The 21,762-nt window shown below is 32.3% G+C and overlaps 1 protein-coding gene across 1 annotated transcript; it reads right to left on the reverse strand.

Annotated features, from left to right (window-relative positions):
• Positions 1 to 975: 975 nt before the first annotated feature.
• Positions 976 to 2,147, reverse strand: LOC119606393 (endocuticle structural glycoprotein ABD-4). Its single transcript, XM_037959840.1, has 2 exons — positions 1,886 to 2,147; positions 976 to 1,775 (listed from the first exon to the last, which is right to left on the reverse strand). The coding sequence occupies exons 1-2, from the start codon at positions 1,895 to 1,897 to the stop codon at positions 1,206 to 1,208; spliced, it is 582 nt and encodes a 193-aa protein (XP_037815768.1). The 5' UTR covers positions 1,898 to 2,147; the 3' UTR covers positions 976 to 1,205.
• Positions 2,148 to 21,762: the final 19,615 nt, after the last annotated feature.

Consider the following 21,762-nt stretch of genomic DNA (forward strand, 5'->3'; position numbering starts at 1 on the left):
ATCTAGAATATTAGTCTATTAACTGATCTTATAATATTCACTATTCTATGAACTAGTCTACTCCCTAGACCAACCCCCTAAAAATATGGTAATAACTTGTTCTTATCTACAAATTTACTTTTCAATGATCACTGCATAGCGTCTATATAACTTAAAAGTAGTCTAGTAATGACTTACTTATCTCCTACTTTAACTCCCTATTTGTAAGCGAGTGTGGTAAGCACTTGCCTCCAGTGTCATCACCGTTTTTTAAAATAAACACTTAAAATATGATAGCATTTCAACCACTTACTTGGTAATTGCAGTTTTTGTTGGGAATGTAATAAAAAGGTGTTTAAAGACGTTGCGTATTGAGGTATTTTTCGTTGTCAAAAATTACTGAATTTTCTATACCTTATTTGTAGTCATTCAAAATCAATTTCAAACCAAAGAGCAGTGTCAAAATTTTTTAGGCTTCATAATGGGTTTCAGCGAACAACGAAAATGGTTTTATGACCAAAACAATACAAACCACATTTCTTAAATAATTGAAAAGTAAATATTCAACCAAATTGTTTATAACTAAATAATTTTAATTTTATTATTTCTTTATTTAACTAAATATTTATGTATATTACAGGTGAATACAAACATACATACATAAATACACAATTAGTATTTGCAGATAAGTGAAGCATTTTGTGTTCATAAGTAATTGAAAGTTACAAACCAGATTATTTCCACACATATTTTTAAAAAAATTACTTTTTTTCTTTATCTACAATATAAGAGGGAAATAAATGTGCAATACAACAATATTTTACAAACATACATGTATAGATAGATAGATACTCTTGTTGCAGTTACTCTCATACAAGTAAAGTAATTTGTGGCATACGGGAGATGATGAAACGGAATAAAATTAGGACTCTCGTATACTTGCAACACCAAAACTTATTACAAATCACAGTCTTTGTTGGTTTATTTATTTTTTTGAAAGAAAACTTTTCATTTCACTTGGTTTTTGATTTATTGTTAATTTATCATTTGTGTTGTTTGTGTTAAGTTTAAATAATAATTGTTTAAGTTAAGTTTTGTTTAATTAAATTTACATAATAAATGACAAGGGATTGTTAGATGAAATGAATTTTCAACAAGTTATGAAAACAAAAGGTAATCAGTAGGATTTAACAATAGTTGTGGGTGTAAAAGGTTTATCAAAATGTTTAGGGGTTTTCTAAAGGACCCACATATTGACCGTTTTGATTAGCCTGACGTTGATTCTCTAATCTCTTGGCAAATTCTGGATCACTTTTGGCTCTTTGTTCCAAGCGCTCCTGTTGCAATTTGATGCCTGCATAGATTTGATCTAAACCCTTTTGAATTTCATCGGGTATAGCTGGAGGTGTGGGTATATGATCGCCTGTGGCCCGGAAACCATGTTCATCGGCTGTATATTGAACATTAATGGTTTCACCTTCTGGTGATTGATAAGAATATTGACCATGTTGTACTAGCACTCCATTTGGATTGACTTCAGAGAAATCCTTTAGAAATCCGGTCTCTTCGTGTATGATATTGTTGCCCGTCTCGTATTCAGTCTTGTAGCTGCCATCTTCACTCTGTTCTTTGTTGTATTTTAAAATGGGTATCCAAGTGGAAGTTTCTCGTCTCAATTGATGATCGGCCTTTTCGTCATTTGGAATAATGTTGACATTATTGGAACGATGTTGTGGTTGTGGCTGAGGTTTTGCCGTACCGGTTACGAGTATCGTACAAACACTTACAGTAAACAACTACGTAAAGGATTTAATGAAAAAAAAAAAAAACAAATTTTATTAAATTAGAAAAAAACCCGTTATTTACACTTTCAGTTTTTAGTTTAAATTATTTTCATTTTACTTACAAACACTTTCATTTTATTTCTTTATTTATATTTTCTTTTTTTTATACTTTATTTAAATTATCTTTTCCTTTTAGGATTTTTATTTCTTTTTTCTTTTAAAATACACAAATTTATTTATCAAATCCAATAGTATCCAATATTCACTTGATGTATTCGCGTTTAAGCGGTTTTTGGCGGAGTGAAAGCAAAATTTGAAAAAAGACTGTTCAACAACAAGCCCTATTTAAGCTATTTATACTGTTATGACTGCGCCTCCTTTAAGCCATCCAATAAACGAACAACTAATGTGAGCCAACAAGCCAAGCAGCCATCATCTAGTCAGTCTCGTCACACAGTCACAAACTCACAGATACAAGATGCCTCATAGTGCCCACCATACACATACTTATACATTCATAGATACTGGAGTGGCTGAAGCCACTACCACAAACATGTGTGGTTAGATTGTTTATTTTAAGGTGACCATCAGATATTTTTCCATGAGACTTTGAAAGGTATTTTTCTTAATATTCAAATTAATGCTAGTTTTACAAATATTAATTTTGTTATATCGGTGAGAAATATCTAGGAAATATATTCCATAATGATTTAGGTGATATAACTATATGTAGTATAAGCGATATTCTGGGTTTTGTCAGGGGAGTGGATTGGTTATTTAAGCGTCGGACCGCGTAGAATTCCCTGCCATTAATTTCACACTTATCTCTCCGACTATTCTATATTCTTTCTGTTTATTTTTGTTTCATCTTAAAGGGAACCACAATGGATCGTTAAAGGTCTCCGAGTCTTTTTGGTATACAACTCATTTAGACTAAACAAAAATATATATTCGATTTTGAAATTCCAATATACTTAATGGAAATCACATCGTGTTCATTAGACATCAAAGATTTTCGGTTAGATGTTAGATTTCTTAATGAAACTCGATCCACACTGGTGATGATCAAATGTATCCTCGGCCTTTTCATGGAATGATTTGACATGGGATCGAAACGGAGCACCAGATAATCTCGTACTACTGGTGGACAGTTGCCCGCAGTACTTGTCCTGGCTGGTCAGTTGGTTGAGGTTCCATCGGCATCCAAGTAGTGGCTATGCCTTAAACCCACATTCGTGGGGAGTGAATGTTGGTTTAAGGATTGATATATCATATGCTATATATATCCGTATTCTCCCTCCGGTGCTGTTGCCATCTCAACAGATTTCACTGGGTGATGTGACAGAGCAACTTATGCTGGATTTCTGAACCCGTTGTGTATCTCTTATTTTTCGCGTAGTAGGGCGCCAGTATAGGTTGGAGAATTTTGAGGTTGACACTTGATAGTTGCCTGCCATTCCGTAGATCGTTCTAAGAATGGAACTGATATAAGTTGGTGAACGATCGGGAAAGACTCCTCTGCCCGACAGGAGACTAGTGCTGATTTAGTAGACCTTTTACTTCAAGGAAGTTTTCGATGCTGTTGTTTAATGCTACGCGACTTATGGTTGAGGCCCACCACTCAACTTGTCGGGGCAATTATTGGGTTCGAATTGACTTAGGAAATTTCTACATCCTTTGTCACATTATTTCGAAATACAGAGGGAACCTGATTTATTGGCTAGGTATTTCGAACTACCAAATACGTCTCTAGGTGCTGTTGCCAACATGGCCATCTCAGTTGAGTGATTGCGCGGGCTTTAAGAGGTTATGGAATGTACTGAAATGCGTCATTAGTTGATGGGGATTCATGACATCGAAAGGGTGGTCACCTTCCGGTTTACCGGATTGTCTTTTACTTGTTGGGGTTTGCATTGGGATTGATCCCTACAGCAACAGATTAGATAGCTCGAGTACTTCAGCAAAGTGCTTGTTCATGGACCGGCACAGCCATTTACAAAAACTTCCACTTGAGTTCTTCATAGAAGGATTCAGGGGCGTTCTCAAATCTACCCAGTGGATGAAAAAGACTACTGGCCTCTTGCTGTCCAATAGTTTGCCGTAATGATAGTCTTAATAACACATGACTTAATAGCAGCTTAAGTGTCAATATAGATTTGTATATTCTTGATAAAATGCGAGCTAATTTATTGGTCTATATTTCATCATGTTGAACACTATATTGCTCCTAAGGTTTAAAAGATACTTCGTGCCTATGTCCAATAAAAAAGTCATCGTCCACTGTATTCTTCATTTTAAAGTCATCATAATAGATTTTCTACTGAATAGAAATCTATCAATTAACGATCCTGTCCAATAATAATTCAAGGTAGAATGAAACAACGGAAATTGTGGATGGGTCGCTTAATAATTTGGGGCTTGGTTTAACTGCAGACAACAGCGATATACACACACAAAATGTGCTACGGTACCAATTGATCTGAAAATATCAAAAGAAACTTACAACAATTCTAATTACCAAAGCAACATGATTACAAGGATATGATAGGCTGGATCTATATAATGTGATTAAATTGTTGTTAAGTATCTTGACAATACGATGGCGGTTAATCGATCTAAGAATAAGTAGTTCCTTGCTGATTGTTGCAGGTATAAATATACATATGTAAAGTCTTGTAATACAATTAGCTCTTGTTTTACTAATAACTTAATCTAAATAAAAATAGATTACTTTATTCGAAAGTCTTGGTCTCCTTATTCAGTTTTTAGCAATTTTTTTGGCAATTCTGAAGGTGATATTTATCTGGCAACCTTAATTAATCATTGATCATTAATTTTGGTGGATTTTCACGAGAGCTATTTGTGTGATTGTCTGCATTTATTTGTTGCCGGTATATGTATACTCTATTCCATAATGCAGACTCAGCCATCAAGTTTTCATCTATCTTTTTGCAGTGATTTGGTAATTGTTGTGTATTTACAATCATGTATTTAAATATTTATACACTTAGAAAAACTAGAAGTTAGCTACAAAAGAAATGTGAATTAAAAAATTTTATTACATCATGTGTATATCTACTACCAGTGTTATATTTACGATGCTTATATCAAGTGTACATAAAACCTTAAGTTTACTGATATTAGTGGAAATTAAGAGGAAATTATATTCTCTGTGTACGAGTACTCTTTGCTACAGACACAGATATATTTTGCTTTTGCAGATCTAGCGATATTTATTTAAGAGCAAAACAACAATTGCTCTCTTTTAAGGCAGTGTCACACAAAGTATTGACATTAAATTAGTAATTACCCTGCACAAACATGGTAATGGCTTGTACTTACTCAATAACTTACTTTTCAATGACTACTATATATCGTCTGATGCATAATAAGCGAGATATTCCCTAAAAACAGATTTTTGTAACTTTTGATCTCTAATATTTCGCTTAGCGCACACGATATTTTTGGTGACTTTAAATCCCTTACTAACCATGCAAAGGATTAGCTAGGTTCCAATTTTCATTTAGCTATCTAAAGCAGCAAAACCCTTATTTTCCTGGGCTAGAAGTTCATTCTTACGATTACTTATACTTACTACATAATTTTAAATTCGATATTACGAATGAATAACGCAAACCTTACAGTATTTTGGCATATCACCTTATTTTTTCTCTTCTTAATATCATTGAATAACATTAGTTTTGCTACGAAAACTATCTCTAACCAATATTTATTTGTTCATAACTTTATTCTATGAAAAATCTCTAAATGTCGCGCATCATTGTAAATTATGCCGTTATTTAGTTGGTAAATGGAATAATGACAAAATCAAAAATTATTAAAACTCAAAACTGGTTTTAGATTTTTGTGTATAGTATTGAAGCAAAAATTACATTCATATCTACAAATGTTCGCGTAAGTATTTACATATGTATGTACATTAGGAAGGTTCAGAGAGTAGAATGAACCAAGAGTCTTATAGGGGCATGGTTCAACAACAGGCCCCGATTACTAAAGAATTTGCAGGAGTTACAAACTTTTTAGAGTGTCTCTGAAAGATTTCTGAAAAGGGACAATGGACAATTGAAGACTCATTATTACTAAATTTGTGTTACTGAACATATTTAGTTAGAATTTCATGTCAGATTTCATTGATATTAAATTCCATTTCTGAAAGGGGATATGTGTCAATATTCGAAAAGGTATTTAACATTTTCAAAAGGTTTTATCCTTGGCTCCAAAATGACTTAAACATGAAAGGGCGTCTCACATGGCTTATAAGTTTGAAACAATGATTCTAGAAATGAAAAAAAAAAACACCCTAATATTTGCAGTAAATACTCAATATAAATTACAAGTAAATGGCAAATGCTTAATAAGTATAAGCAAAAAATAGTACAAATTATTTACATATTTTTACAGTAAAGTCTAGTTGAAATGATCAGATTTTGTTGTAAAGAATATATTGTAGGTACGAAAACAGATTCCTTATAGGATCCTCATAAATTTAATTTTTAAGAAAAAATATTCATGATAAGTTTTTTTTATACCCTACACCACTTTAGTGGGGAGAGTATATTGGGTTTGTGCTGATTTTTGTAATACACAGAAATATTCGTCCTTTACCCACCTTAAAGTATACCAATCGGCTTTGAATCATTTTCTGAGTCGATTAAGTCCCCATACAAGAGAACCCCCCGAAAAAGTCCTTTGAGTTCATAATTATGTTAAATATACCTGTATCTCGATAAAAAGCGGCACAACTAAGAGGTCCGATCTTTGTGAAACTTGGTCATATTTCATAAAGATCGGGCCTTATTTGACTCTAGCTCCCATACAAAGTCCCCTTCATAAAATGAACTTGAATGTCCAAAATTCACTTATTAATACTAACATCGCGATGAAATTGAGCAAAAATATAAAAATAAATCTATTCACAAAATTATCGGGATTGGTCCATATTTACCCCTAGTCCCCATATAAACTCTCTTTCAGGAAATTGGTTTTTCGCCGATAAATTGTTAAAATGTATCGGAAACAAAGTTATATTGAAAATAAAAACTTTATTATGAAAACTAAATCACATTTAATATTCATAGCTGGTGTAGAATATCATATGGTCGATCACGCCCGACTATACTTTCTTACATGTTAATTTAAAGGATAAATATTGCCTACAATATAAAACTAGTTTGTAAGATAAATTTTTCACTGGGGAAAGTAAATCAATTTTAATTACTTGTACAAATATTTTTATATCTGTAATAAATTTCAGCATAAACATTTTTAACCTAAAATTTTTCGTTTTGTTATTGAAATTTCTTGTTTTAAAATTTTTTCTACTTAAGAAAGGCGTAATCAATTACATATTAGTCGATTACGTCTTACGTCTAGTTGTAATGTAAAAAATTAAAATTTTTTGAGTATAAAAGAAATATGAAACTAATTTTTATTTAAATTGCAAAAATTAAAAAAAACAGTATTACAAGTCTTTCAATATAGAAGAACTGATAATTGTGTAAGTGTTTTGTAGTGAAATGTTTGAGACTTTTTAAGTTTATGGAGGTACTCCTTAATTAACCATGAGATATTAGAAATTGATCTAAAAAATAACGGTTGCTATTAAAAAATTAAAATCTTTAGAAACAATACAGTATTTTGAATTGAGTTCCTAATCTTTTGGTTATCACTTTGCCGCTGTTGAGATATTTTCCTGTTCAAGTCCCATTTTAAATTACTGTATATTATCAGTCCAAAGAATTACACAGGTCAACTATTTTTTTAACCCGGAGACAAAGCATTGATCTGCACTGAATTCTAATTTGGCCTCAGAATTTGTCCATACTCTCCATTGTTATCAAATCGGAAAAATTATTAAAATTTCGAAATCTCGACATTCGACAGATTCTATACGCTTCTAAAATTAGAAATTCTATTAGGAACTTGAGCATAAATGAAGCTATTCTTTTTATTTTTTTAGTTTTTTTCGACGTTGAGTTTATAAGATTGCCATTCTATTTGTTATCTCAATAACAGTAATCGAATGTGTTTTACCCCCATAGACCTTCCCGATACAGTATTGCAACTTCAACATGATAATCTTCTAAATGCTGCCATCTTTTTGTTTTTCTTTCAGTATTTCTTTTGAAAGTCTTTGGCTAGGTCTTTTAAAACCAATCTGGTTTCTATACTAAATGGAAAATCTACTTATTTTAACGACATTCCAAAATTTGTTATAAACTCTCAAAGCTGTTTTGAAAACTTTACATGGGAAATGTTGGTGGAAAAACTATATTGAATTATAGTAAACTAAGAAAGAAATGTTCGTCCATTATTGTGAAACCCAGATTCCTTGAACGTAATTCCAAGTAATATTCCAATCAGTGTTTCTGAAGTACGTAAATATTTTTGGATCTAATTTCAACGAAAGACAATAATATAACACTATGCGACAAAAATAAATACCTGGGAAGTGATACTATTTTTCTGAAAGGTGGATCCAAGTAGAATAAGAATCTGTTTTTGAAATTTCCCAAACACCTCCAAAATCTTGAGATACGGGTAAAACCAGGTTTTTCATATCTTTAAGCACTTAAAAGTCAGTAACTTAGTTGAATCTCAACCAATTTTAAGTTTCTGAACGGATTAAGATAGAAGAAGCTAAGGCCTTTTTAATGGCATATATAATGTTTAAGCAACCTAGAAAAATATGTGTGCATTTCAGCGGCAAACATGTTTTTGATTTTAGCTTTGTACCGTTTTTAAAGTTTGGAGATGTTATTTACCCGTATCTCAAGATTTTGGAGGTGTTTGGAAAATTTCAAAAACAGATTCTTGTTCTACTTGGATCCACCTTTCAGAAAAATAGCATCATTTCCCAGGTATTTCGATTTTCGTTTATTTTGTCTCACTGTGTAATAATTTCCCATGTATTTAATTCAATTCTTTGTGTTGATCGGTTTTGCATTCGTCAGGTTAACTTCCTCAGGAGTAATGTGGTGTCCATACAAAGCACAGCATACCTTTAAGAGAGTATTAATTTCTGGCTCTCTTCCAGACCAATACGGTCTTAGTAACATCTATGCTGAGCTCCCTGTAGTGGTATTATATATATTTCAATTTTTGTTTAAACAAGCTACCAGATTATTGAAGCATTAGTGATAATAAGTAGACTAAGGCCCTAAGGTTTTCTTATATAGCTCTCAACACCGATGTACCTTGTTGATCCTATCCTCTATGTAATATATTCATTTTAATTTTCTGTTAAGAATCACTTAAGGAATTTTTATCGTTCCTGTAAAAAGACAAATTTTAGTGTTGGCCTATGGTTTTCAGGGACGATGTATTTTGTTGATAATGTCTCTATTTCATTTTCCAGTTAAAGTTTATTTCACGAATTTTCATTATTCTAGTGAAAAGACAAATTTTAGTTTTTGCATTTAGCTTTCTCGGTCAACGGTTTGTTCAGGCCCTTCTTACCTCTTACGACATCTTCTGCATAACAGACTGGTCTAAGAACACCTTTCTTTTTTAGACTTCTCAGGAAGCTATTAATCGTGGCTAGCCAGAGTAAAGGCTGAAGAATTCTGTCTTGCGAGATAGAAATCTTTACTAAATGGTCGTACATTTTCTTCTATATCGGCCAACATGAAAATGATCTAAAGATTGTATAAGAAGATCAGTTTATACGCTACTTTCGATATCCATACTAGTGTATCAAACCTAATTGCCTAAATTTTCAATATACTTTTCCAAAATTAAAACAATTTTTAGCATGTAATAGCCAGGTTCTACTGTAACAGTTAATACAATATGGAGAAAAATTGTAGTTTTATATGGATAAAAATGAATGGATGGATGGATGTCTGTTATTAATTTTATAGATATTTCCATTACATTGTACACAAAAGAGTGATGATTTTAAATGGTAAATACCTTGAATACGTTTACTTCAAACTGATATTGGATGTTTTTTCTTATTTACAAATTACAATAATAAATTTTATTTATATTAACTCATAAATAAGTTAAATTAACATTAATAGTACAATTAGTTTAAATTCAATTATTTTGCTAATTGACAGATGTGATAAATAAATAAATTCCGAAATTTCTCTATAGTTAGCGTCAGAAATCGAATACGAATTTTATAATTTGTTTGTATTTTCAAAACTAATTTATTTAAATTAAGTGTTGCAATTCTGGAAAATATAAAAAAACTACTTATGCTGTTTTTCCTTTTTGTCATAGATTTTTTCAATTATTATTTAGTATTTTATGCGAATGTTTACAATTTGCATAAATTTCAGTTCAATTATTATGCGTCGAATATGAATCTTTAATGGAATGTTGCATCTTGTAATCATCATAATGATGTTTTCGTTTATTTGTATGAATTTTGTGGTTTATTTGAACAAATTATTCGCTCACAACGAAAAATGAATTAAGTTAAAAGGTTAAATATAAATTTTCAACAACTGATTTTTTTTCGGAATAAAATAAAAATTGCGAAAATAAACCAACAAAATTGTATTTTTTAATAACATTTAAAAATATAGACAAGTAGAAAAAAAAAATTAATTTGTATTTCCTTAGTTAAGTTTTGTTTTTTTTCCTTTTGTAATTTTTGTATTTGTATCTAGCTTCCACTTTGACTGACGACGACGGCGAAGACTGTATTTACAAGTACATTTAGCCAGATTAAGAAATCACAATAACTATACAATTGGCTGTGTAGACTGAACGATTTTGTTTGTTGTCTATTGACTGCATTTATTCGCGTTTATTTGTGTAAATGTGTTTTTTTTTATAAAATTAAACAATAAACAAAATATAAAAATAAATAAAAAAGTTGAATAACCGCTTAGCCGGTAGATTTTCAATTGTGTTTTTGCAGCAGCAGCAAAATATAGCAACATTTTGCTGTATTTTGGCATCGTTTTTCCTTAGTCACATTTAATTGTCGGTTACTTGTATTATTGGACCTGGTCTGATGTACCCGCTGTTTTTAAGTCTACATAAACAATTGTTGTTTCTGCCACCAAATTTTTTTGTGAGACTTGAAACCCGTTTTTTTGTGTGTAAAACATTTATTTTCAATGGTTTATATTTTGTTTTTGGTTTTTTCTTGGGCAGCATCTTCCGCACCCACTAATTGGCAAAAAAAAAGGCCAAGTATTTGTGGCATTTTTAATGGTTTAAATTAATGTTTATGAGTTGCAATAAATAATGTTATTTAACATTCACAGTTTTCAAGATTTTTTTTTGTAGATGAAGAAAAAACTTAATTAATTATTTAATTCAAAAGAAATTATTATTTAATTGGAATTTAAGTTGTTAAATTACAATCTTTTAAGATATAATACCCAATTATCCGGAAGTAGTATCAATATTAAGAAACTGTAACTTCTGCACCCATTCGATCGAGTATTTACTTTCAGTCGACCTTAATACATCTACAAGTAGATTTAGAGTAATTGTGGTCGCTTCCTTGGATAACAGCGAAAAACGAGATAACAGGGGAAACCGACATCTTGTTTATAGTTTCTTTACTAGCTGGAGAGTTGCTCAAGGGGACTTGACATCTTATTAATCCAGAAACAGGGGTTTCTAGCGATTTTTTATAGTAACATTCCTGGTTAGATTTTGCAGCTTTTGGTTTACGTAAAATGGCATCTCGCTGCATTTTTTTGATGGAACCATATTACTATGTGACTTTTTGGGTATTCTGTGGATTTGGTTTTCTATTAATATATAATTAATCCACACGATATCCCAACAGTGCCACAAGGAGTCATTGCACACATGAAAAACAGAGGAGACAGACCCGAACTAGCTATATAACCTACCATTTAGGGTTAGTCCTAACCACCGACTTTCCAGTTGATCAGCTATTTTAACGTGTGCTTATCCATAGATTTCTAAGAGGCTGTCAGAAAGCTATTCCGAAAGAGTCAATGCATGGTAATAAACCTTTTCGCTAAAGTTTGGTTTCCTACTTAAAACCTTGGAACGGATAGTCGATAGTATGGTTAAAAGCAGTATATATATGGTTATAGCAGTAAAGAACTTAAATATAAGCAGTATGCTTATGTAAAGGGACGATCGATGGAAACCGCTTTAAACGAAGTTGTCCACTACATAGATGCATCGTTCGATAGCAAACTGTATACACTGGCGGTATGCATTGACATCGAAGGTGCCTTCAATAACGTGCACACTGATACTCTATCCAACCGGATACTCCGTAACTGGATCAACCACATGCTAAGGAACAGATGGATAAGCTGCGAGATGTACGATATAACTATCAGGAAAAAGGTATTTCGCGGTATACCACAGGGTGGTATTTTGTCACCTTTACTCTGGGTTACCACAATTAATAACCTCCTAAGGACCCTAACCGAGAAATGTCTTAGACCTGTCTGCTATGCAGACGATGTCGTAATACTTTTAAAGGGAAAGGATCCAAATTACTTGTGTAGAAGAGCTGAGGAGGCTCTGAATACGGCCTTGTGCTGGGCTCAACCGAGAGACGTCAATGTTAACCCGGCAAAAACGGAAATCTGTCTTTTCACAAGAAAGACAAAAATATCTACGTATACTGAACCTTGTTTCCTGGGCAAGAAAATAACAATGACAGACAAAGTTAAGTAAGGATGAACAAGGCACATCGGTGCTGGGCGATAAGTAGGAGAACTATAGGCATGAAATGGGGTCTTAGTCCCACTATGACAATTTGGCTTTATAAAAGTGTAATTTGACCAATTCTAGCTTATGCTTCAATAATCTGGTGGATTGCTTTAGACAAAAAGTGCAATATCGAACTACTACAGTGAGTTCAGCGTACATGCTGCTTGGATATAAGTGGTGCCATTGTAGTGCACAGATACCCAATGCAGTTTTAAAGTAAATCTGAATCTGAACGACTTCATCTTTACTATCATGTCAGCAATTTAAACTCCACAACTGGTGCCAATACCTATCCTGGATCTAATGTGTGCAGTTTATAGGATCCAATTGTAACTTTTTGGAAACTCTATTGTAGATCAAATCTTTTCTAAATCTAGTGCCGTAATTCTATGATCTGAAGTTCCCTTGAAAACTTCTACTGATCATGTAGAACTACCTACATCGTGACAAAATTTTCGTGTGATCGTCCTGCAATAGTTTAATTAACGAAGACTCGCATAGAGTCTGTTCAGCTAGATTTGGACAAAAAATATAATCATTAAGAATAATCATGTCCAAGAGGAACATTAGGGGAAATAATCGATGGAACCTGTTAATACACGGATGACTCTAAACTGGGAGTTCTACATTGAAAACCCAGAATCCCCAGCCTACCTACTTATATAGTGAAACTCTAAAAACTTTCTAAGTCATGCCCAGGTTTCGTCGAAATTAGATCCATTTTTTTGGGAAAGATGTTATTCCACATTATGTTTTACTTAAAAACTCTAAAGTAATTTTGAAAAATAATGTCAAATTAATATCTGCTTCAATTAACACAAACAACTTTTATTTGAGAATTGCGAAATTGTTCTAATCATTTAAACAAGTAAATCGAATAAAATTCAAATCAATTAACCGTTTTAAACCAAAAAAATCAATACATCAATCATTTTCGTGCAATAGCAATGCAATACAGTTAAAAACTTAATTAACAGCTTTTTAAATGTCAAATTCATTTACTAGACTAGATTTTTCCCAAAAAAACAATTAACGAACCAACTAAAACTAAACCCCTGCTGAATTTCAAGGTCTTTTAGAGACTTTTATCGAAAAGGAAATAACAACTAACATTTCCCAAGTCAATGCAACAAAAAAAAAAAAACATAAAAATATAAATATTGACGTTCTTTCAACATCAATTTTGTTTTTGCATTTTATTTGTTTTAACAATTTTATTCACTTTTTTTTTGTGTTTATTGAATTGTCGATTGTTGTCTAAAATTAAAACTTGTTTAAAGGCGTTTTTTTGTCGTTTTGACGTTACAAAGTAGGTCAGTATGTGAATAAACCGAAAAAAAATAACAAAAGCAACAAATTTTTTAAAACGTCAATGTCCGGTAAGATTTTTTTATTTTATTTTATTTATTTCGCTTTGTATTCGTTATTCGAATGTTGTAACAGGATTCAATACTAGTACTCAGATGCAAAATATTTATGCGATTTGTTTAGTACTCAGATTTTATTCATGTGTTAGTATTTTTTCGTACTATGTTTTGCAATTTTGCTTTCATTTTCATTTGAATAGATTCACTTTAGTGATGTGAAGTATATTTGAGTTTCGAAACTGGTTTTTTTAAATAAAAAACATCAATTCTCATGCACTTTTAAGGCAGTGCTGAAAAACTGCAAGTCTCATCTTGAATAAGGTGACCAACTAAGTAGAACTGTTGTATTATTATCTTTTCAAAACCTCTAGAGAATAAATAGTTGCTGTAGGCTATTTTGTTAGAATTGTCTTGCACTAGATAGGCCATTATTCTTTACATATCTGAGAAGAACTAACGGTCGTTGCTGGATTGTTAGATTCGACGACTTATGAAAGCTATACAGCTCAGTAAGCTTCATATCTCGCACTTTAATTGACTCAATGTTGGTCTCCTGTACGGATCGGTAAGAACCTAAGAAATTTCAACAACCATGTTGAAATCCCATGATAGGTTAAGTCATAGTTGCAGTCACTTCTGTCCATAGTTCGTTCCATTATGTTTCCCTAATCGGATAATACCTTGTCTCACATTGCCTTTTCTTTATCGATTATTCCCGGGAGGTCTAGCGCCTATATAATACACCTTACCACTGGAATTACAATATGGTCTCAGATAAAACTTTTGCTGATATTACCCTAATAGCGTTCTGGCCATCCGGAAACTATCAAAACCATAGTTTTGTCGTTCACTGTGTCCAGCTTGTTTTGATGAACGCCTATAAGATATAAGTGTCTCTTCACATCTTATGGGAGTTTCGATAATGAAAATATACAGCAATCTCAGACTGAAGGTCAATGTATTGATCTTATAACTTAAAACATACTTCTCTCCTAGACTAATGTAAGGTACAACACAGATACGAATAAGTCTCGTTTAGTCAAGGATCTGAGGTTGACTAAATAATATGCAACAGGACCAAAAATTACAGTATGGGTAGAACAAGGAAGTTATGATTTAAGGATCACAGCAAATTTGAATCATATATCTTCTCACATGGAACATTGTATGCGATCGGTCACATCTCCTGTTATGTATTGTCGTTCACTGTGTCCAGCTTGTTTTGATGAACGCCTATAAGATATGAGTGTCTCTTCATATCTTATGGGCATTTCGATAATGAAAATATACAGCAATCTTATAACTTAAAACATTTTTCTCTCCTAGACTAATGTAAGGCACAACACAGATACGAATAAGTCTCGTTTAGTCAAGGATCTGAATAATAAGCAATTGGACCAATAATTACAGTATGGGTAGAACGAGGAAGTTATGACTTAAGGCTCACTGCAAGGTGGAGTCATATATCCTCTCACATGGAACATTGTCAAACTTCAAAATCAAACTTCTTCGAACGGTAAGTGATTTCAAGGAAACAGTGCTTAGTGATTTGTAATTATAGTGCAGAAAACGGTCTAGGGGTCAACCCATTAGTCCAAAATTGTAAGACCTCAGTTTAGCAGAATCCAGGGATGACATAGATATATCTGAAAGTAATTTTGGTGAGAGTCGAATGAGAAAATCGCTCTTTACCTTCTATTCTTGTAGGAAACACTACGGAAGAAGATCTAACCCAGTCTTCCCTTGTCTCTAACAAGGGTTCTAAACATTATCTTTCAAGGGCAGCATTCACTTCTCTTCACAACTCAAAAGACATTTTCTCAATACATTGCTGAGTGCGTTTCATAATGTCAAAAGGCTTAATATAGTGAAGGCTACACCGGAGTTTAAAACCCCTGCTCGCCCTCTATCCAGGATAGTCTTTTAAATGAATCGAAAATACAACTACACCAATGTTTCGAGCAATTCTATCCGGGATAAGAGTGACACATTCTTAAATCGTAAACAAAAATTTTCAATACATTTATGTTTTAAAAGTTTCAGAAAGTCCTTGGACATTATGCCACTTTTTAAAGTGTTATAACGTCCATTGACACTTTGACTCCTTTTGGTGTAACATAAAGTCCATGGACATTATGATACGCCACCAATTGCTATGAATGATCTTGTGTATGTAAGAATCCACAAAAAGGGACATTATGATACATTTTCTTTGCACATATGGTACTTGTTGAAATTTCTATATTAATGGTTGGATGATAATCTAAAGGCACTTTATGGATTTTTAAAATATTTAACCTAAAAAGAAGAAATTAAATATAAGGGTATCTACTCTATTTGGTGCTTTCAAAGAAACTTTTTTAGTTGTCTTTTATTATTTACCAATTAAGTTGGTGCCGTTAAACATACTTAGCTTAACCAATTGAAAGGTACCACAACTTGAATAGGATGTAAATCCATATTAATACCAGTTTTAGATGCTTTGCAATATGACTTCTTTAAATTATAATAAATCGACAAAAATAAATTTGGAATAAATCAAAAATGCTAAACGGAATGTCTTTGGCAATAATTTTTGTCTACATTTCTTCATTTCTGGAGATTTTAATTCTTCTTGCCATCGTTTTAATTTAATCTTAATAAAAAAATCTTCTTTTATTTATAACATTTTAGGTTGGGCTTTCAAAATAAAAATTTGTATATTCTCATGGTATGCATGGATCAAGTAATCATATTCAGCTCACGTGTCTCAGCTATATCCAATGGTAAAAATATCGCTCAGCGTCTCTTGTGTTTGATGATGAAGTTAGTAAATGTCAACTGTCATCACAGTTCTGTATGTAAAATTCTAGTAATTTTATTTTAATTCAATTCATCCATCTATTCTTCTCGTTCTGGTTCTTGTTCAGAATCATTTACATATGTATAAATGTTCATACATTCAGATTGCTGTTATTCTCAGCTCATTTCGTACATTTTAATTAGGTTGATTATTTATTGTTTTTCTTGTATCGGATTCCAAAATCCCATCAATCGTATGATGCGATTGAATGGATGGTTGGATGAATGGTTAAAAAATGGTCGTTGATCTAATAATGTCTAATGCGAATTGTGTTTGTTTAATGATCTTGTTCATATTGTGTTTTATTGACGACATGTTGCGAATAATAAATTTTGTGGTTTTTATGATCAAAATCTGCATGAATAAATACAACTTTGTTGGTGGTATTAACGAAACAACAACAACAAGCAATTGTTTTAGTATCTGGTGGTTGTAATGTTTAAGCCCGACTATTAATTAGTATTACATTAATATAAATGATGTATACTTTTAGGCGGTACGTTTAAACTTAGCTTAGAGAAACATTAAAAACATATTTTAGTCAACAAAAAAGTTTAGTTTTTGTGGTTGTTTTAGGGGAGTATGACTTGTATAATCTTAAGCTTTGTTTTTTGTTCTTTTGAAATCCAAATTAAATTTAACATTTCTTTAACTTGTTTTTTATTGGATTTATGTAGCTCATAAGCTATATCTCAGCAGAGATATTCATAGACGGATATTTATATTGTGTTAGAGGAAATTGTCCGAAAAAAGGGTGGAACATTTCTGATTCCATTTCATTTGTTATTAAGAGTAAATAAAACACAAATACTTTTTATATACATTAATATCGTTGTACCGAATTTTATCATATTCGGTCTATAATTGGACATAAGTTTCATAAAACGATTACAAACATCTCGATAAATTGCAACACGAATAACATTATTCTGACAAAAACGTACTATATATTTAGCCGCATTACAAGGTCTACTTCAGAAATAGTAGAATGGATTGCAAAATATCAAAGACCTTATGACCAACGCAACGATATAAGGGCTACCAAGAAAAGGACTGAATTAGCGCAGTCTATGGTTTCTGACAAGGATCTTAATAACAATTAGGTTCTTTGTCAGTAAGAGAAACAGTAATATATCGAATTATTGCAGGTTATGCGAAGATGCAGAGCAACTAGAGACGATTGAGCATAAAATTTACCACTGTCCAAGAATACAGGATCTCATGTTGAAATGTCTTGAAAATAGGTTCCATGTACAGCGGGAAATTGCGGGACTCAAACTTCACATTTCTTCCACTGGTTTTTATAGGGATATTCAGATTCTCTTACACTTCTGTCTTTAGAGAATTGATTCGGTAAAACTTCAAGGTTGAAACCACTTGAGAATCGATTTGTTTTCATTCCTTTCTCACCATTATTTATGCTCTTTTTGTTTATCTATCTTTTGATCTTCACTTTCTACGAAGGGAATCACAATGGACCTTATGGTCTCTTAGTGGAGTTGTATAACCCGTCCTAACCTTTCCTTTTATAGACAAAGATATACTTTTAATGTTTCTAATTAAAATATAAAATTCGGGTCATTCCAGCATCGAAACAGAGCGACTGTAAATCAATTAGAAAAAAAAAACATTGCTGGGCTGGGCCATTCCGCAAGATAGCACAATTTTAATTAACAGCTTGAAACATGTTCCCACAATTTCTGAACTTTTCTTACGATTTAATGTTTTCAGAACCTCAGACATATGTACATAAACCACACTATAGCGTCTTCACTGCCTTCACCAAGCGGCTCTTTCAATGATCTTCTGGATCCTATGGATTTTGTATTGTTGAATAACACATAGTTTCGGTCGGATTAGAATGTCAACTGTAGTTATATCTAGGGATCGGCAAAATGCAACTAGTTACATCAATTGCTCTTCCAATGATCTTTTGGAAACCTCCGATTTTTGCAGTTCTGAAAAGATTTTCAATGAAACATTAACAGCAATATCCCGCCACAATTCATCACGCTCTCTCTATTTAGCTGAGACTAAATTGGGAGATACTTCCGATCTCAGCAACCAATGAATCGCCCAACTGAACTCTGACATTTGAAGGTTAGTATATAAGGATAAATGAAAGCGAATGATAATAAATTAAGTCAATTAAAGAACTGAAACTTGAGCTTTAAATTTGGTTAATTGTTATTTGTGGCACTGCGACCTTAATCTCTGGAAGAGGAATGTCCAACACCAACAAACTACATACCATTTCGAACACAAATATACTGATGATATAGTTACTACTATTGCGTAATATATTGGGTACTAGCGCCAGCATTCATTGAGTTTAGTGCTCTTCAGCACACCCAAGAATTAAATATAAGATCCTTTAATGGGGAATTAGTGACCATGTCGTGTAATTTTTGTTTATAACATATACGTGGACATATAATGTTATATAATATCTTTACACAAAATGTTTCTCACCTCTACAAAAAAGTAAGGTTAGATCTGAATAATTGAGTCAACAATGCCGAAGTTTTACTATAGATCATCTGTCAGTCACGATTATTTTTGTCAGAGAGGACCACTTGGTTGGCAATATCAAAAGTTTTCGACAGATCCGAAATTTTAAAGAGAACTCAAATTTTCTTTTAACATTCCCTCGAGTTATTATAAATAAGACAATAGACAGGACTCTGGTCTTCAGTGTATGTGTTTTCAGTGTGGTCTCTATTGATTAACTTTGTCTTAAGCAGTGTTTCCAGGTTAGCAGGAAAGATTATTGGTAGCGAAATATAAGAATTTTTGTCGATAGCCAATCGGCTTTTCTTTCATTAAAGTCTTACACTATCACTTCCCTACTACTCAGACAATTCAAGAAAGATCTGACAAGGCTAGGATCGGAGATTACCTTAATTAGGGTATCTGTTCATAAGAAATACTATGGAACATTCTTTTATTTGACTTATAACCCGAAATATACGGAATGTATCGAGGTAGTTGGCAGTAATAACCGGGGAGTCCCGGAAGGAATAAACTGTTTCTATCTTCTATGCGACTGCCCTGATCTAGCCACCAAGATAAACATATTCCTTGACAATTACTTCATATTCAACCTTGGTGAGAATTCTTTCGTTCAATGGTTTTCTGAAAAGATCTTCAATGACACATTAACAGCATTCTCTCTATTTAGCTGGGACTAAATTGGCAGATAAGTGTGATAGTATTCGGTCAATGAATACTGTCACCGTTTAAAAAATTGGGGGAAAAGGAATAAACTGTCTTCAAACTTCTCTGCAACTGTCCTGATCTAGCCACCAATATAAACATATTCCTTGTCAATTACTTCGTATTCAACCTTGGTGAGAATTCTATCGACTCCACTTAACAGTTTCGCGATTTTTTATGACAAAAAGAGTAAGTTTGGTAATTCTAAAAAACTAACCTATTTTCCTTAATTTTTTATGGGTCATTTAGGCGAATGTATTCATAACGTATCCATATGTAAAAATCAATTAACAAAATCTGTAATGTAACACAACATAAGTAAGTAATACGAAATGTTAAAATAAATTATTAACAATTACAAGGTATTAATTAATACTAAACCTAAATTTATGTTAATTGAACAAAAACAACAATACAAAGAAAAACATCGAATAAGCAGACAGGCATAAATGATGTAAAAATCAAAAGAATTGTTTGGTGGTCTTAGTGGTTTTGGTACCAAAAATTTATTTTTACTTTACAATTGTTGCAGACGTGTGAGCAGTTGGGCGTTTGGTTATAATAATATAACTACAACACATTATTATAATAGAAAAAATATCAATTACTATGTTATGATAAAAACTGATGCCACAGTTGTTGGAATTGTGTTTTGCTAGATGATGATCATATACCCAGCAAACATTTTTGTAGATTTGTTAAAAAATATATTTATAAATATATAGAAGAAAAATTCAAATAAATTTGCATAGTAAATAGTAGATATTCCTAAATAAAATTAAAGCTTTACTCAATTTGTTGGCTGGGTTATGTTGTTTCTGAGAAATTGTGTTTGTGTGTAAAGACGCGTAACGAATATGTACGTATTTGCATTTCATATGACACCTAAATCAATGACACCAAGAAAACCGCTAAAGTAATGTTTTTTGTCTGTATTCTTTTTTCAAAAAAATATTTACAAAAAATTAAACCAACACACTTTGGAAGTAACAAAAACAACATAAAATTTACGTCCACTTGTGCCTTTTAACAGCTAAAAACCACAAATGAGCATGCGTGCAGCAATGATCTGCTTTAATAGAGATAAAACGGAACAAATACAAATATGTAAGTATGAAACTCCAAAAACAATGATGATTATTCGATTAAATGGTTAATTGTTAAAACTCGAATATTAACGCTTGTGCACATATGTACTTAATACATCCGAACAAGCCTAAAATTATTTAGCTAAGACAACTTTGGAGATTAATGCTCAAAAATCCACAAAATTTATATTTTTCTCATTTATTTTGGGTTTTATTTGAGTACCGAAGATGGGTTTATGTCCGATTTTTGAATAACTTCATTTGTTAATTGAATGTGAACTATACAACGTGATTTGATGATGGATACTCTCTAGTAAGATTGGACGAGATTCAAAGCGGTATGATCCATTTGGTTTTATTGTCCAGTGGATAACAAGTTTGGATCAAACATGATCGTCTCAATTTGCCGTTGGGTGTCCCACTATCAGATCTCAGTTGTAGCAGAGAAAATGAGAAAAATCCGAACTCTGTCATATTGAAGTATGGATTACAATAGCATTTGATATAAGATCATAGTTTTGTACCTTGTCCGGTAACTTCAATATTTGCTAGGTTCGATTTCTACCTGAGGCACTGGTTAAGTAGCTCACAACAGGCCCGATAGAGGCCTAGGTGTATTTCTTCGGATTTGATGTATATATGTACATCCCCCTTTCAAACTAACTAACTAACTACTAATACTCAGTTTAAGCTAGAAATCACACAAGAATTAACGGAACACCACTCGATATGATCCTACAGGGATCAGTTTTCGCTAGTACAAATCTTTTAGTAGTTATGGCGGTGCTGAGCTT

This window comes from Lucilia sericata, unplaced genomic scaffold, assembly GCF_015586225.1.
Source record: "Lucilia sericata isolate MDLA Ls3-8-SP2 unplaced genomic scaffold, ASM1558622v1 Contig000575F_arrow, whole genome shotgun sequence".
Lineage (NCBI taxonomy): Eukaryota > Metazoa > Arthropoda > Insecta > Diptera > Calliphoridae > Lucilia > Lucilia sericata.